The following is a 17035-nucleotide window of genomic DNA, read 5'->3' as shown; positions in this document are numbered from 1 at the left end:
CAAAATAGAGCTTCTATAAAGAGAGATTCTCACTCTTTCTCTCTCTCTTACCCTCACCACTCTCTCTCTCTCTCTCTCTCTCTCTCTCTCTCTCTCTCTCTATCTCTTCATTCTGCTTCTTTCTTTCTCCATTACTTTCCCTTGTATCAAACCTGCATTGTTTCTGTTTCTGATGAAAAGGGAATTGACGAACGTGTGGTGTTTTCATTGTTGAGCTTCGTGGTGATGTATAAAAGGGTTGTGTTATCCTGAAATCTTTTGGGTGAAGGGAGTTTTTGTTGATGAAAACAGAGTGGGAGGTTTGAGCAAAGTGTGTTTCTCTGACATTCCAGCTCTGCTTTTGCTTCCGAGGGAAGCAAAAATTAAAAGAGATATTCTTGTGCTTTTCGCAAAGGAGGAAAAGAAAAAGCCTATATATACCCCTCAACAGATCTTCATTTTTCTCTCAAAATCTTTCCCCTGTTTTTGCTTTTGTTTAACACTGAAATGGAGCAGTTCTCATCGAGTACGCTGTTGCCCGACACGTTTGCGGGCGGTAGAGGTGATATGACTGAGCAATTCTTGGTAATATGGAGCCAGATCAGGGCGCCGTTGATCGTCCCTTTGCTTAGAGTTGCTGTGTTTTTGTGCTTGGCAATGTCGGCCATGTTGTTCGTTGAGAGGGTGTACATGGCAGTTGTCATTACTCTGGTGAAGCTCTTTGGTCGGAAGCCCGACAAACGCTACAAATGGGAGCCATTGAAGGACGATTTGGAGCTCGGGAACTCGGCTTACCCCATGGTTCTTGTTCAAATTCCAATGTACAATGAGAAGGAGGTCTGTTTTCTGTTTTTCTTGATTCCAGCTTTCGTTGCTATTCAAGAGCGCATTTCTCGTTATTCAACTTTTCCCGATTCTTTTGCCACTTCCTGATCAAGAAGAGTCGCGTTTTACACAGGTGTATCAGCTCTCAATCGGAGCTGCATGTGGGCTTTCTTGGCCATCTGATCGGATTATCATTCAAGTTCTCGATGATTCAACTGACCCCATCATCAAGGTAATACCGGAAACCCCGACTTTCATGCAAGCTTTCTTTGCTTCATCATCTTCCAGACAACATGAAAAATCCTGCATTATTTTTGTCCAAACATAATTTTCAAATAACTTTATTTCAATACTATGTTTCGTTTTTCGGCACTGGAACTGCACAGAATTTGGTGGAAATGGAGTGCCAGAGATGGGCAAGCAAGGGAATAAACATCAAGTACGAAATTCGGGACAACAGGAATGGTTACAAAGCCGGGGCATTGAAGGAAGGCCTGAAGCACTCGTACGTGAAGCAATGTGACTACGTTGCCATTTTCGACGCGGATTTCCAACCTGAACCTGATTTCCTTTGGCGAACCATACCCTTTCTAGTTCACAACTCCCAACTCGCCCTCGTTCAAGCCCGCTGGAAATTCGGTATTCATTCTCTATCGCGATATACATGAATTTAATTATTACATCACGATCATGCACCGATCCATTTCAACCCGTTCGAATTGTTTTTAACAAATCGTTATGGCACGGGACATCACATATTCTTTTCCTTAAATATACATACACACGAACCATGACTAATTTGTAATAGAATATCCGAACCGAGTTCCAAATACTTAACGTGTCATGTATACTCTGCTAATTGCACTAACGTTTGCTTTCTCCTACGTATAAAGTTTGTCATTATGTGAAGATGGTTAATAGTCACATGTTAATTGTCTATAAGCATAACTTGGTATTAGAAACTGTCGGTGAGGAGGATTGGGGTGTTGTATCCACCGGTCCAATCACTGCTCCAACCTACATCTGTGGTTGGCCACTGTGAACCGGACAGGTGTAGGTGTGATTGTTATATCTCATTATGAAGACCCAACTTTTAATCACACACAGTGGATGTTGAATTTTCAATGAATTCAAGACCACTGGATACGACCAGTAGGACTACACTCAAAAAGTCTGAATTTTCCAGGTTTATTTGCTCTCATACGAGAAAAGTTGTTTTGTCTATTGCAACCAAAAAAGTTATTTCCTCTTTTTTTTTTTTTTTTTCCTTTTTCCTCTTGAAAAAGTGAGAAAAATAATTTTTTATAAAAAAAAATAATTTTGGAGGTCAATAAAAAATTAAACTATCTTTATACAACGACCACAAGTCAAAAATAGTTTTCTTTATAATTTCATCTTAACTTTATATATATTGCATATTATTCCCTACAAGTACATATATACTACTAGGGGTATTTTTATCAATAATTATACTGTAAAATGAAGGATAAATTAAAAATTTATGTAATATATTTGACGGCGTCAGTATTTTTCATTCAAATTTTAATGAAAGGATGCAATTGTAAATGAAGAATTTTCAAATGGATGTAAGTGTAATTTTAATAATTTTTTGAGAAGAAAATATAATTTTATATTTTTAAAAAATGATAAACCCTTTTTTTAAAGGTTAAATAAGCGCATATTATAGTTTAAAAGAAATCTGGAACGAAAAGAGTTTGGTATTCTTCACGGGCACTTCATGAATGTTGCATGGACTTTATCATCCTTTTAGCCCTCTTGTGGGGAAAAAAGCTGCAAACATCCCTTGGAGTGGTATAAATAGGAACTGTGCTAGATATAGGGGGCCATAGTTGCCAGAAAATCTCTGATTCTCTTCATAATTTATTTTTATTGTATTTGATTAAATTTTATGCAAAATATTTTTTATATCGGTCTCGTCAGAGATTTATTGAGACTTGGGTTGGGGGGTATTTTTGTAATTTCATCTCTACGTTTCCGAAGCCAGCAATTGCATGTGGGGGGTGGACCTCATGAGCCCTTCCCTTTAGTGTACCGACGGTCTACCATAATTTATTTCTGTGGTCTCCAAATATTTACTTAAAATATTAATGTGGCTAATAATAAAATATTTTTAATTACATTATTGGTAATCATAAAAGACGATGATAATGATGATGAGACGTTGTTTTCTTGACAGTAAATGCTGATGAATGCTTGATGACAAGATTGCAAGAAATGTCACTGGACTATCATTTCACTGTGGAGCAAGAAGTTGGTTCCTCCACATATGCTTTCTTTGGCTTCAATGGTAATCACCTACCCCCCCACCTACTAATTCATTTTCTTACACCCTATTCTTAAATCTTTTGCAATTACTCATACATTTTAGGACAACATTAATTGTCCTTGCAATCTGAACAAATGAAATTTTGGCCCATGTACATAAATTAGCGCTACTATTTGACTCAGCTAGTAAGTTGTGTTTAGTGGTTAAGATCCTTATTATTGGTCAAGATCGTAGAATTTACTGCTTTATACGGATGTACTATGAGCTGGTCGTAATGTTTCTTTCGATGAAAATCGGGCTTTCGGGATGCGGTCACAAGTCTGACTTGAAAAAAATGTGTGTCTGTAAAAATACAAGGAACTGCTGGTGTGTGGAGAATTGCAGCAATTAATGAGGCCGGAGGATGGAAGGATCGGACGACGGTTGAGGATATGGACTTGGCTGTCCGGGCTAGTCTCAAAGGATGGAAATTCTTGTATCTTGGTTCTCTCAAGGTAAATTTCATACTTTTTTGAGATGCAGTAATAGCAAGGCTAAAAACAATGACACATTGATCATTTTAAGAAGTTATTTAGGAGGGATGCGATTAAATTATGGTAATCATGTTGCTACTTTGTTCAGGTGAAAAACGAATTGCCAAGCACGTTCAAGGCGTACCGCTACCAACAGCACCGTTGGTCGTGTGGCCCTGCCAATCTGTTCAGAAAAATGCTTGTCGAGATTATAAGGAACACGGTTAGTTCCATCTGCAACTAATAAAACAACACTGCACTTGCTTTTCTATTGGATTGTAATTCATTTTGTAATCTGATTATTTGCAGAAAGTATCATTGTGGAAGAAGGTTCATGTGATATACAGTTTCTTCTTCATAAGAAAGATTGTAGCCCATATAGTCACATTCGTGTTCTATTGCGTTGTACTGCCTGCTACTGTGTTAGTACCTGAAGTCCAGATTCCCAAGTGGGGAGCCGTTTACGTACCTTCAATCATCACCCTTCTCAATGCAGTTGGAACTCCAAGGTTCTGTCCCCACACCCCTTTTCCCTCTACTTATGAAATTCAGAATTAACGATCTTGTTTTCACTGTATAGATCACTCCATTTGCTCGTTTTTTGGATCCTTTTCGAGAACGTAATGTCTCTGCACCGCACAAAAGCTACCTTCATTGGCTTGCTGGAGGCCGGGAGAGTGAATGAGTGGATCGTCACTGAGAAACTCGGTGATGCTCATAAACTGAAATCAGCACTCAAAGCTTTCAGACGACCTCGCTTCCGACTTGGAGAAAGGTAACAAAACAAAGTATAAGACAAATTTCGACGCTCATATGTGAGCAACATAGTCTAATTGTGATTGATTGTTAGCAGAATCCATTTGTTAGAGCTTGCAACTGGCGGATACCTCTTCTTCTGCGGTTGCTACGACATCGTGTTCGGGAAGAATCACTATTTCATCTACCTCTTCCTTCAGGCAACCGCCTTCTTCATCATGGGATTTGGCTATATTGGCACTTTTGTCCCCTCTTAGGACAAACGTTACACGAGGAATCGCTCGTTATTTTGTTTTTCTGTTTATTAATAGCTGTGGATGTGCGTCGTCCGTTGCTGGATCAGCACAGCGACGTGGAAGCAGCAAAGCGTCTGCATGGGAGTTCTTGCTTCCATTTGGTTTTGTTACATTTTATACTGTTTCTTTGTAGAAAGAATGGTATTCTTTTAGGTTTGAGCATAAGAGTTCGAGCTGAGGACTTGAATGGAATATGTCTTTCTTGTGTATATTTCTCAAAGTGAAAAATTTACTTGGAATGAATTATTACACATGAAAAATGAGAAACAAAGCTGTCATGAGCCCACATGGTCTTTGTTCCTATTTCCAAAACTAAGCACTGCAACAATGATAATAAGTGTGCAAGAAATTATTTGACTAGCTTTTTAGACAGATTTCCGTCTCTGGTTGATTTCGTAGCAAATGTGTTGGACGAATTGTCACACCACTCGCATATCCTGTCTGTCTTCGTCCTTTCAGTGCCTTTTGGCTGTCTGAAAGAGACGGCCAACAAGAAATGAAACAGTGCAACACTCAACTACCGACAGATGGAGCAATGAGCTCATAGTAGTGCACTGTGTCCTGGAAAGCTATAATTATGCTGCTTTTGAACGGATCAAGGAATTCAATATTAGGAAAATTTTTATATTTGTTTGAATTTAATTAATTACATTGTAATTATAATATATTTGTTAATTTTTTTAACTGTACACAATTAATGTATTATTGCTTTGTCATATGAGTAAGCATTTTAATGTCTTTCTTGCCACGTGAATTTGAAATTTATTACAATGATTAAAAAAAATAACTGAAACAGACGAGGATTAGTTCGGAATTCATTGTCTAAATAAGATCTTATTCAAATAATAATATTGATATACAAAGGTTGTTTTATCTGTTTGTTTGAAATTATTATTGTATTTAATATTTGAATATAAGCTGATTTTTATCATTAAAAAAACATGAAATTGGTTGCAACACTTGACATCATCATCAAACAACCCCAACTTATTTGTTATACAGATCTTAATTTTTATTTTTAATAATAATACATTAAATAAGAGTTATTTATTGGTTCCACCAACTAGGGAGAAAGGAACTTGCCATTTATTTCAGTGGACTAACCCAACCGCACATTGAGTAATTAGGAACAGAGAAAAAGACACCTAACAACAAGTTTTTGAATGCGCAGAATTCAATGCAATTCAGGAGAACAAAGATGACTTTATGTTATGATAATTTACAATTTCCTCTCCTAATATTTTATATAATTATAAATATTTTCTCGTTAGTTGAACAAATTATTAATATTATTTGATTTTAATATCCATCTAATAATTAATTCATTCCGTTAGTCACTTTTATTTATTTTTTGTGGTAAATTAACCGGAATGTTCTTATAGAATATCAAATGATTTTACTTATTCCTTTTTGTATTTTTTAAAGAAAATTTATGGACTGACCAAAATGACCAAGAAAATTTCACCTCAAGCTTTAACCTTTTTTACATTTTTTTAAAAAATATGTGTATAGCAAGAGCAAAGTGGGTAATTCTAGGCTTCCATCCAAGGATTGTATAATTTCATCAAATATTAAAAAATATTTGATAATCTTTTAAATAATAAAAAGGGTACTTATAATTATATCAAATTTGAAGAAAATTTGTTGTAATTTATTTTATGTATATTTTTTTTAATGTTATAATGCAGGACTGTAAATGCTGCACACAGTCACTCAAGCACTAAGACAAAAATTCTATGTTTTGATCATCAACCACAAGATTGTTAAAGCTATATAAGTCTGCTGTTTTCCACTCTAACCAACACAACAATGCTTGCAGTCAGGACTATTAATTATAGAAAGAGAAGCATAATAATTAGTTAATGCTGTCTCCATCCTAATTGCTATACACATCTTCAAATTCCCTAACTTAATTACATTTAACTCATGTAATGAGGTAGTGAGCTGAAAATAGAGGGAACTGATTCAATTTTAAGGAGGCGGCAATAACTATAACTGCTCAATACAATCACTTATTCTGTCAAGTATTCAAGAATTGTCTGCAATAACACGGCTATCATGAATTTATTATAATTATAAATAAATTTCATTATTTAAAAAATTATAAATATTCTTTTGAAATTAACAATCGTCTAACATGTTTTGAAGGGTACTTGTTAGGTGATTACTAATATAAGGGGTAATTACAAATTTTTAAATAATGAAAAACATAACTGTAATTATGGCAAATAGCATAGGGTGCCCGTTGTAATTTTACCCTTAATTGTATGTGTAAGTGTGACTAAATGGACGTTGTGCAAGTACTTAAATGGGCTATAGATCCAAGCCCTTTTCCACTTCTCCCCGGGACTTAATTGGGCTTATCGAGGTAGGCACTGAAATGGGCTACATCAAAGCCCATTTTGTTTCTCAGGGGTTATTTGGGCCGGTCCGTGATGAATATTTGTGCAAGGCAAGAGATCAGTATATATAGGCGGAAGGAACATACAAAGGAGTTCAAACATTCAAACTAAATACATATGGCGAGACACTGCCACCGTCTCCTTCCCTCAAAATTCCGCTCTACTCCTTCCCCGAAATCCTTCTGCGCCTCCTCGGCTCCGGACCCGACAACTCAAGTTCAGCTCCTGGAAGAGCTCCGGAAGATCAGGGTCCTCATCCAGCAGAACCGGAGTGAAACGGCAAAAAGACACATCCGAACCCTCATTTCTCTGCACTCCGTATCGCAACTCTACACTGTTTTCTCGCAGTCCTCGCCCCCGCCTAACACGAAGCCAGTTTTTACAGACACGCTTTTAACAGTTTACGCGGAGTCCAAGCTCCCAAATGAGGCTGCGGAATTGTACAGTTTGGTGAGGAGTGACGGTAATTTCCCTTCGCTCCCGGCTTTTAATCTGTTCTTGGAAGCTTTGGTGACGTCTAGCCAATTTGATAAGACCCTGAAGATATTTTCGGATGCTGTGGATTCTGGTGTTTGGGTGGATAAGTTCAGTTATGGGAAAGCAATACAATCCGCGGTGAAGCTGGGGGATCTGAAAAAAGGTTTGGACTTGATGACTCAGATGAAGAAATGCGGGGCGAGGCCAAACGGGTTCGTTTACAATGTTTTAATCGGTGGTTTGTGTAAGGAGAGGAGAGTGGATGATGCCAAGAAGTTGTTTGATGAAATGCTCAAGAGGAACGTGGCCCCGAATAGAGTCACATACAATAGTCTGATTGACGGGTGTTGTAAAGCGGGAGACTTAGAGGGGGCATTTAATTTAAGAGAAAAGATGAAAACTGACAGTGTGGAGCCAAATATTGTGACGTATAACACATTGCTTGGTGGGCTTTGTAAGATGGGGAGAATGGAAGAGGCTGACAAGATTTTGGAGGAAATGGGTGCGTATGGGTTTGTGCCTGATGGATTTACTTACAGTATTCTTCTTGATGGGCATTCAAGGCGTGGGAATGTGGAGGCTTCAATGGCACTATATGATGATGCAGTGAAGAAAGGGGTGACTATGAATGAGTATACTTGCAGTATTTTGATGAATGGATTATGTAAGTTAGGGAAAATGGATAGAGCCGAGGAATTCTTGATGAAGTTAAAGGAACATGGGGTTGGCTTGACAGAGGTGATTTTGAATACTATGGTGAACGGTTATTTCAAAGTGGGATATGTTGACAAAGCACTTCTGGCCATTGAAAAAATGGAAAATGAGGGGGTGAAACCCAGCTGCATCACATATAATACGGTGATCAGCAATTTCTGTGACTTGGGTCGGATGGACGATGCAAATGAGTGGGTAAGGAAGATGAATGTGAAGGGACTTTGCCCGAATATACAGACTTATAATATCTTAGTAGATGGCTATGGCCACAGTTGCCAGTTTGAAAAGTGTTTACAGATTCTTGAGGAAATGGAAAATAATGGGTTAAAGCCCAATGTTGTCACTTATGGATCTCTAATAAATAGTTTTTGCAAGAAGGGCCGACTTCCTGAAGCTGTAGTCATTTTCAAAGATATGCTGAACAGAAGCGTTTTGCCTAATGTCCAGGTATACAATATGCTTATAGATGGATTTTGCATGAGAGGAAACATTGATGATGCTTTTAAAGTTCTGGATGAGATGTTAAGAAGTGATATCTCTCCAACCATTGTGACATACAATGCACTTGTAAACGGGCTCAGCAAAAAAGGTAGGGTGGCAGAAGCCGAAGAATTAGCCTTTAGTATTACAGATAAAGGTCTAAATCCTGATGTCATCACATACAATTCCTTAATCTGTGGGTTCTCAGATGCTGGTAACCTGGAGAAGTGTTTGGAATTGTATGAGAAGATGAAAACGTCGGGCATCAAGCCTACCTTAAGTACTTACCATCCTCTAATAAGCGTGTGCAAAAAGGATGGACTGGATCTTCTAGAGAAAATTGTTGCGGAAATGTCTCATTGGAACCTGAGCCCTGATCGAATTGTATATAATGAGCTTATTTATTGCTATGTAAAGCAAGGAAACATTCAGAAGGCAACTGTGCTGTGCACTGAGATGTTAACTCTGGGAATTTCTCCTGACAAGATGACATATCATAGCTTGATTATGGGGCGCTTGAAAGAGGGCAATGTACAGGGAGCAAGGGATCTTTTTGATGACATGATGGCCAAAGGGGTGGCCCCAAATGATGGAATTTTTAACACACTAATTGAAGGACATTGCAAACTGAAGGATTTTGACGGGGCTTACATGTGGTACAAAGAAATGTTGAAGATCGGTTTTCTTCCATGCATTTCTGTTTGTAATGAGCTTCTTTTTGGCCTTAGGGCGGAAGGAAGATTCAAGGAGGCTGAGATAATCTGCTCTGAAATGAGTATTAAAGGAGTTGATGAGTTGAGATTGCAGGACGATCTTTCAGCTGCCCCTGCAATGTAGTGCGGAGTTGTTTGTCGTCTCAAAGCTCCTCAGTTTCTCACCCCCTAGACTCAAGCGACCCTTCTCCCTCCTTTCCCCACACAATAAACCCACCTCCCTCTTTTCCTTCCTTCTCACCCCTGTTCCTCTCCGGTTCTCCACCACACCAACAAAATTTCATTAACCATCTCCGCAGGCGACATGCGCCCTGGCGCTACAATTTGAGTCCTCCTTTGAGCTCCAAAATATATCCATCTCCAACCTCACGTTCAACAAGAAAAGTATTCTTTTTGTGGTTCCCGATGCCTTCAACCCCAGCTGCTCGCCAAAACATCTACCAGTTCTCGTCGAAAAGCCGCTGAATTTAAGGCCAAGGGATTGGACTTCATTGCTTGTATTTCTGTCAACAGTGCATTTGTGATGAAGGCTTGAAAGGAGATTTTAAAGGTAGGGGATGATGTTTTCTTGTGAGTGATAGCAATGCTGGTGATTAATAGAAGTGAGGTCGAGGTGGTATGCTATGTATGGGGAAGATGGGGTTGAAATCTTGAATTTTGAGGAGGGCAGTGATATCCATGTTAGCAGTACAGAGGACATGCTCAAGGCCATCTGACAGCATTGTTCTCTACTTTAAGCTTTTGCAATGGAGGAATGTGCTGATTGTGGCTCAGATGTTCTCTTGTTTCTACCTAATGTTGCATAATTGGGATTATGATAAGACTGGATAATGGAGTTCCATTATTAATTATTGAATGTTGAGAAGATTGAAACTGAATGTTTGTGTTTGGTAAGATGCAAGCCTACTCCAGTGGTGCATATTGGTTAAGTTTTCGAGTGTGATTATTCTGAACAATGTCTTGGAACTTATTTCGGGCTCTATCGGAATGCTTGTAAAGCACTTCAAATATGCAAGAAGTTGTTGTCCCAGCAGGCGGTTGCAGGGCTAATAGCAATATTTCACTCCTCAAAGAAAACCATCACATGTTTCTTCAGTTTCCCCTCAAGAAATGGAAGAAAAAACTCTTAACCCCCCCTCAGAAGGTCTTATTTGATTGCACTTGGTTAAAAGACGGTGAATGAATGTCTTGTGACATTTGGTATTGCTTGAATCTGAGACCTAGCAGTGCTTTCTCAAAATTGAATGTTGTTTTTTGTTGTTGTTATTTCTGAAACTAGCGCTTTTTTCAGTGTTTGGCGATCCACGAATTAGACTTAGATCTCCCTACTACGCCATTGTCTAATAAGTAGTAGTGAATTCAAACACACATCATAAACCTCGTATCGTTCTGTCAGTGTCAGAACAATGCCGTAGCTTTTGCTTATTGTTTGCTGTTGTGTTTTGTTCTGCTTTCCACATGCCCGTCTTGCTTTTCTCCCCGTGTCTATAATATTGTTTTGACATATAAGTGGACAACAGCAACAACTTGATATAAAATCTCATTGTTGACCTTTTACTTGTTTGTTGTCTCATTGTATGACATACAACACCACGCTCACAGTCAGTTATGCATCATAAGTAATCAAATGGCCCATATCTTGAATATATAATTTGAATTGAGTATGGCTCTTGCAACCGCGGTGGGTTCTGAAATCATAAACCACTTATAAACTTATTTACATTTTACTTATCAATATTCATATAAAATTTGAATACAGGAATGGTTCGTCCTTATTTCTCTGTTTGGGTTATTTTAACTACTGAGAGTAGGTGGATGCCAATGTCATAATCCAAGCTCAATTGGAATTTATCGAATATGCTTTTTTCTAAACTATTGGAATATTCTTGAGAACAATTTTTCAGACTATCCCAATTTTGTTAACCTTCATTAGACGGTAAACCGATTTTTGTTGGATGAGAATATTTTCTCCACGAGTCTTTTTTTTGTTTTATTTGCTCTGTTAGTTGAATGATATTAAAAGTACATATTATTATTTTATTATATGAATATATAAAGTAATTAGTATAAAAAATTGAAAGCTCAATATAAAGTTGTTTTAAAGCACCCACCAATTTGCCAAAATGTGGTTGCTGGTTTTGTGTTATCGACACCTGGGATTTGAAGACCCTGCCTGTCCCGCCCCGTTCAAGAGAATATCGTCATGTTGTAAAAGACTTCAATTTCAAGAACCCACACATTTGATTTGAATGCTTTCACCCTTTAACATAATACCACAATCCCTAGTTCTTATGTAAAATTAAAAAAAAAAATTATATCTTATAAAAGATGGATTTCAATTTTTTTAATATAGGATTATTTTGATTTCTTTTAAAATTTAAATTCATCAATTCAAATATAATTTATTGTATTTTAATATATTCAATTAATATAATTACACTATAATATAAAAAAGAAATGATTAAAATTACTTAGATAGCCCTCGCAACAATTTCCACTTTCCACCTTCCACTTTCCGATGCAGTCGATGGCAAACGCTTTGTAGCACACAGAAATGGAATCAGATATGAGTAACTATTTTCTTGCACAACAATTAATCTTAATCCCAACAAAATCAACGGCTGTAATTAGCCTAACCCCTTCTACAAATAAGCGCCCCCCCCCCCTCCCACCCTTCCTATCCCGTTCGAAAACACCTAATCCCTTTTCTCACTGCTCATTTCTCTCTCTCTCTCTCACTCTACTCTCTTCTCTCTAGATCTATTACACCTCTCTCTCTGTAATGGCCACCATCAAGTCCGTCAAGGCCCGTCAGATCTTCGACAGCCGTGGCAATCCTACCGTCGAGGTTCCTCCTTCTCCCATCCGTCTTCATCTTCTCTCGATCTGTTTGTATTTCATCTTACTGTAATTATAGTTAGATTCAGATTCGTTTAAGGTTTGGTCAAGTATGAGAGCGTTGACGTTGAAGTAGTTTGGTTTTTTGGACGTATCTGTGTGCCGGCTAATCGACGGATAACGTTAACTTTTCTTGCATGAATTGCCGCTATTATGTTGTAATAGTGTTTGCTGGTTTAAATTTCTCTAGGTTGATGTGCATCTATCCAATGGAACCTTTGCTAGAGCTGCTGTTCCTAGTGGTGCATCCACTGGTAAGATTTGTTAACCTGCGCATTTTTCATTATATACTTTCGCATTTATTTTCACCGGATTCAAAAGTTTATATTCATAATTATTTATTAATATGACAACCATCTTTTAGGGGCATTGAAACGTTTGATTTTATTTCATTATTCGTACGGTATAATAATTGATAGTTCAGCCTACTACGGCGATATGTTAGGCTTTTATGAACTTGGAGACATAGGTTTTTCTTTGGAGCCGTTTTTTGGTAGTTTGAATAAACATTCTCAGGCTTTGTGATAAAATCGAGGTTATTGCCTTGTGGTACAATTATCTCATGAACGTATGTCTGTCTTGACTTGTTATGCGTTTTGTTTTTCTTATTTTTTCTATTATATTTATTATTATTTTAGGAATTTATGAGGCTCTCGAACTGAGAGATGGTGGATCAGACTACCTTGGCAAGGGTGTATCAAAGGTTAGTGTTTGTTGTGGATAATCAAGTACTTGTCTGTGTTGAATTCAGTTGCAAGTGACTGATCTTATAATGTTTTGGTATGTTTGAGTAGGCCGTTAACAATGTCAACAGTATAATTGGACCTGCCCTCGTTGGAAAGGTTTGTTGCTGACAACTATCTCTTATGTCCTGTTGATAAAATTGTACAATATTTGTTCTGTAGATATGTGGTCACAGTGGAGAATAATATGAAAATGTCCATTGAATTTTATTGATACAACATTAGCCCAACTGAGCCAGTTATGATTTTTTTGTTTTCTCTTTTCTTTGTTTCCACAGGACCCAACTGATCAGACCGGTATTGATAATTTCATGGTTCAGCAACTCGATGGAACTCAGAACGAGTGGGGTTGGTGCAAACAAAAGGTATCTTAGTACATCAATTGATACATTTGTGCAAGCTTCCTCTTTAAAGCTTGGATGTGTAACCCGGATGTGTAAATGTGTTTTTAAAGCTTGGAGCAAACGCCATTCTGGCTGTGTCTCTTGCGGTGTGCAAAGCTGGAGCTGCTGTCCTCAACATCCCATTGTACAAGGTACACTGAAGCTCATGTACCGTCATTGTGCATTTTAATTAATTTTTTTAATGATAATATTTATACTGGTTTGTATGCTTTTTTTAACTCAATGCTTTATGAGGAAATTTTTGCATCTTCGTCCTTTGAAATTCATTCTGACAATAATAACCTTGTTTTTGCTTTATGAAATGTTATTTTAGAAATGTTATGCTTATTTTTCCATGTTATTGCTGATGTGGTTTCTCTTTCTGCTTTCAGCACATTGCCAACCTAGCTGGCAACAAGAAGTTGGTGCTCCCAGTTCCTGCTTTCAATGTCATCAATGGTGGATCACACGCAGGAAACAAACTTGCCATGCAGGCACGTTCCTTCGCCTAGGTGCATTGGCAGTTATCTTACTGTCTTAACTAACCCAAAATTTGTTGTTGCAGGAGTTCATGATTCTTCCTGTTGGAGCTTCTTCTTTTAAGGAAGCAATGAAGATGGGTGTAGAAGTATATCACCATTTGAAGGCAAGTCATAAATCTTTTTGTTCTGTCCCTTTTATGACCATCTTGATCAATTTCTCATGTGCTATTTCGTCATCCAAGGTTGAAAGAAAAGTTCAATTATCTCTTTAATTGTTTTAGAAACTTCTAGTACAAGACAGCAGTTATTATAATTTGTTCTACTTTGCATTGTGTGCCTCCATGTTACGAAGAAGTTATAAATGTTTGTGGCTTTACATCCCTGTTGGAATTTCTTATGGATGTTAATGAAATTGCAATTTTCCAATGAACTAGAGTTAAGAACTTCTTTTAATGTAAAATTTCCTGATACAGGCTGTTATTAAGAAGAAATATGGCCAAGATGCCACCAATGTTGGAGATGAGGGTGGCTTTGCTCCCAATATCCAGGTAACATATAGTTTTTATGGTATTGACACTTCTCTGTTCTGTTCTAGAATAATCACAGTTCTAGTTGATTGCTTCTTCAGGAGAACAAGGAAGGTCTTGAACTGCTTAAGACAGCCATTGCTAAAGCAGGTTATACTGGAAAAGTGAGTTCTTATCCCTGTCCTAGTTTTGCTTCTTTTATATGCTTGTCACCAGTTAACATGGTACTGCGGGAAACTGATGCTGCTTTCTGCCCAGGTTGTCATTGGGATGGATGTTGCTGCATCTGAATTTTATGGATCAGACAAGACTTATGATTTGAACTTCAAGGAAGAGGCAAGTGACTACCGAATGTGTACACCAGCACATATTACTTATCACCTGATGTTCATGACAGCGTCAAATAGTTGCTAATATTGTTTCTGATTATACTACTTTGTTGGTTTGTCTTGGCAGAACAACAATGGGTCACAAAAGATCTCAGGTGACCAGCTCAAAGATCTTTACAAGTCATTCGTGTCTGAGTACCCTATTGTATCAATTGAAGATCCATTCGACCAGGATGACTGGGAGCACTACGCAAAGCTTACCAGTGAAATCGGTGCTCAAGTGCAGATTGTGGGAGATGATCTCCTTGTCACCAACCCCAAGGTAAATCGACTCTCTTAGTGAGATTTGCTTAGTGTGTACTTAAGAGAATGAGCGTTGTTTCCTTACGTTCATGGTTATTGCTTTGTTCAGAGAGTTGAGAAGGCAATCAAGGAGAAGACCTGCAATGCTCTTCTTCTCAAGGTATCATTGTATTGTTTGATTTCATCCAAGCACTGGAACTGTTATTCCCAACCTTTTGTAAACCCTCAGCGGTACAATGATGTCTTTTTCTTTACTACCAGGTTAACCAAATTGGATCCGTGACTGAGAGTATTGAAGCCGTAAAAATGTCTAAGCATGCTGGTTGGGGTGTAATGGCCAGTCACCGCAGGTATGAAACTTGGGACTTTTATATTAAGCTTGAAGTTTAGTTGAATTTTGCCTATCCACAATGTAGATTGCTCAATCAAAGTTTTATTGCTGGATATTCAATTTTTTCTTTCTTAATGCAGTGGAGAGACAGAGGACACTTTCATTGCTGATCTCTCTGTTGGATTAGCTACGGTACCTTTCATTTCTTGTATTTGCTTCATTTGGGTCTCTGTAATAACTCCAGCTAATACTTATTGCTCGGCTAAATTTATCAGGGCCAAATTAAGACCGGAGCTCCTTGCAGATCAGAGCGTCTCGCAAAATACAACCAGGTAGAACATACTTTCACATTGATCTTTTCTTGACAAAATTAAGAAAAGCTTGTCTTGGATGACAATCACTCGTCATCTTTCTAATACGACATCTTGGATGCAGCTTTTGAGGATCGAAGAGGAACTCGGTTCAGAAGCAGTATATGCAGGAGCCAGCTTCCGTGCACCTGTTGAGCCCTACTAAACCTGCATGAGTTCTGCTGGCAATGATGTGCTTGAGGGATGGAGCCCCACTGTGGCTTAATAATGTCTTGCGTAAAACGGGTTGTGTTTGGACAATCGGGACCTGTTTGTAATAATCAAAAAATTTTGTTTTGACCTTTGGTGAGTCATAAACTTGGATGTCTTTAAGGCTGAGGATGTTAAAATCTCTTTTCTTCTAGAATTTGGTAATGCAACTTTCTGTCTTACGAATCTGTTGCCTTGCAAATTGTCACTTGTTGGGGATCATCGGTTGCCAACTCTTTATCTATTCTGAATTATAACTTGAGATACGACAGCAGCTCGTTCAAACGTAGTATGGGCTCATCCAGTCCTCAATTCTTTGATCGAACTAGTGCAATAGAACGAAACAGAGGTTTTTACATGGTTCCTTGCAAGTTATTCTAAGTATATCAGTTACAGTTATATCATGAATTTTAATTATTGGTAATTAATAATTAATATACTAATTATCTAGAATTAATCAATACTTATTAGTACAATACATTAATAATTGTCATCAAAATAGGTAAATGTTTACATATTGGTTGGATTTAAATATATAATGTTAAATAGAGTCTCAAGTCTCAACTTTGCCAATTATAATACATCTTATTGTCAAGTTAGTTCCTTGCATGTTATTCATAGCATCTTGCTACAAATTGGAGAATAAAGTGATACTTTTTTCATTAATTAACGGCAATTTTTGTCAATTCTCTAAAAGGAAATAAGTTTATTTGTGTGAAGTGCAGGTATTTACATTACGAATGTTTGTCCATCAAGTACAAGAAGAAATCATCTCTTTTATGTATTATTTTTGCAAGAAAAAAAATATACTATTTATATTTTTGAATTGCCAAATAAAAAATTCGAGAACTATTTAAATGGACTTGTATTGTATGGTGTTCGAACAATGTGATTTTTTTTATAATATCATTATGTACATTATTTAGTGATTGATAGTCTTAAGAGTGGTTGATTCAAAATTTCCCATAAGAATCAATTATGATAAAACAAATATAAACGATATATGATGGGGTTAATTTGATGAGCTCAAATTTTTAA

At 37.4% G+C, this 17035-nt stretch overlaps 3 protein-coding genes across 3 annotated transcripts; all 3 read left to right on the top strand.

Moving 5' to 3' along the window:
- Positions 1 to 54: 54 nt before the first annotated feature.
- Positions 55 to 4866, top strand: ATCSLA09 (Nucleotide-diphospho-sugar transferases superfamily protein). Its single transcript, XM_011096125.3, has 9 exons — positions 55 to 816; positions 938 to 1036; positions 1191 to 1443; positions 3002 to 3112; positions 3449 to 3585; positions 3713 to 3826; positions 3913 to 4112; positions 4184 to 4378; positions 4457 to 4866. The coding sequence occupies exons 1-9, from the start codon at positions 487 to 489 to the stop codon at positions 4614 to 4616; spliced, it is 1599 nt and encodes a 532-aa protein (XP_011094427.1). The 5' UTR covers positions 55 to 486; the 3' UTR covers positions 4617 to 4866.
- Positions 4867 to 7140: 2274 nt separating this feature from the next.
- On the top strand, positions 7141 to 10866 carry LOC105174124 (pentatricopeptide (PPR) repeat-containing protein). Its single transcript, XM_011096123.3, has one exon. The coding sequence runs from the start codon at positions 7175 to 7177 to the stop codon at positions 9563 to 9565; it is 2391 nt and encodes a 796-aa protein (XP_011094425.1). The 5' UTR covers positions 7141 to 7174; the 3' UTR covers positions 9566 to 10866.
- A 1236-nt stretch (positions 10867 to 12102) lies between these two features.
- On the top strand, positions 12103 to 16185 carry LOC105174126 (enolase). The gene is made up of 17 exons (XM_011096124.3): positions 12103 to 12289; positions 12530 to 12593; positions 12978 to 13042; positions 13134 to 13181; positions 13361 to 13447; positions 13537 to 13617; positions 13858 to 13959; positions 14031 to 14111; positions 14421 to 14495; positions 14576 to 14638; positions 14733 to 14810; positions 14931 to 15125; positions 15216 to 15266; positions 15368 to 15456; positions 15578 to 15629; positions 15713 to 15769; positions 15873 to 16185. The coding sequence occupies exons 1-17, from the start codon at positions 12224 to 12226 to the stop codon at positions 15951 to 15953; spliced, it is 1335 nt and encodes a 444-aa protein (XP_011094426.1). The 5' UTR covers positions 12103 to 12223; the 3' UTR covers positions 15954 to 16185.
- The last annotated feature ends 850 nt before the right edge of the window (positions 16186 to 17035 follow it).

The sequence above is a fragment of the Sesamum indicum genome, linkage group LG11 (genome assembly GCF_026168435.1).
Source record: "Sesamum indicum cultivar Baizhima isolate 11 linkage group LG11, ASM2616843v1, whole genome shotgun sequence".
Classification (NCBI taxonomy): Eukaryota; Viridiplantae; Streptophyta; class Magnoliopsida; order Lamiales; family Pedaliaceae; genus Sesamum; species Sesamum indicum.
This window is presented reverse-complemented; position numbering and strand designations above follow the sequence as displayed.

Bases quoted from the DNA above. Each gene is read 5' to 3' on its own strand.
- LOC105174126 (XM_011096124.3), top strand. From the start codon at position 12,224: ATGGCCACCATCAAGTCCGTCAAGGCCCGTCAGATCTTCGACAGCCGT. The intron at 13,618-13,857 runs GTACACTGAAGC...TTCTGCTTTCAG, and splicing joins TCAACATCCCATTGTACAAG to CACATTGCCAACCTAGCTGG. The intron at 15,267-15,367 runs GTATCATTGTAT...CTTTACTACCAG, and splicing joins GCAATGCTCTTCTTCTCAAG to GTTAACCAAATTGGATCCGT.
- ATCSLA09 (XM_011096125.3), top strand. From the start codon at position 487: ATGGAGCAGTTCTCATCGAGTACGCTGTTGCCCGACACGTTTGCGGGC. The intron at 817-937 runs GTCTGTTTTCTG...CGTTTTACACAG, and splicing joins CAATGTACAATGAGAAGGAG to GTGTATCAGCTCTCAATCGG. The intron at 1,444-3,001 runs GTATTCATTCTC...TTTTCTTGACAG, and splicing joins TCAAGCCCGCTGGAAATTCG to TAAATGCTGATGAATGCTTG.
- LOC105174124 (XM_011096123.3), top strand. From the start codon at position 7,175: ATGGCGAGACACTGCCACCGTCTCCTTCCCTCAAAATTCCGCTCTACT.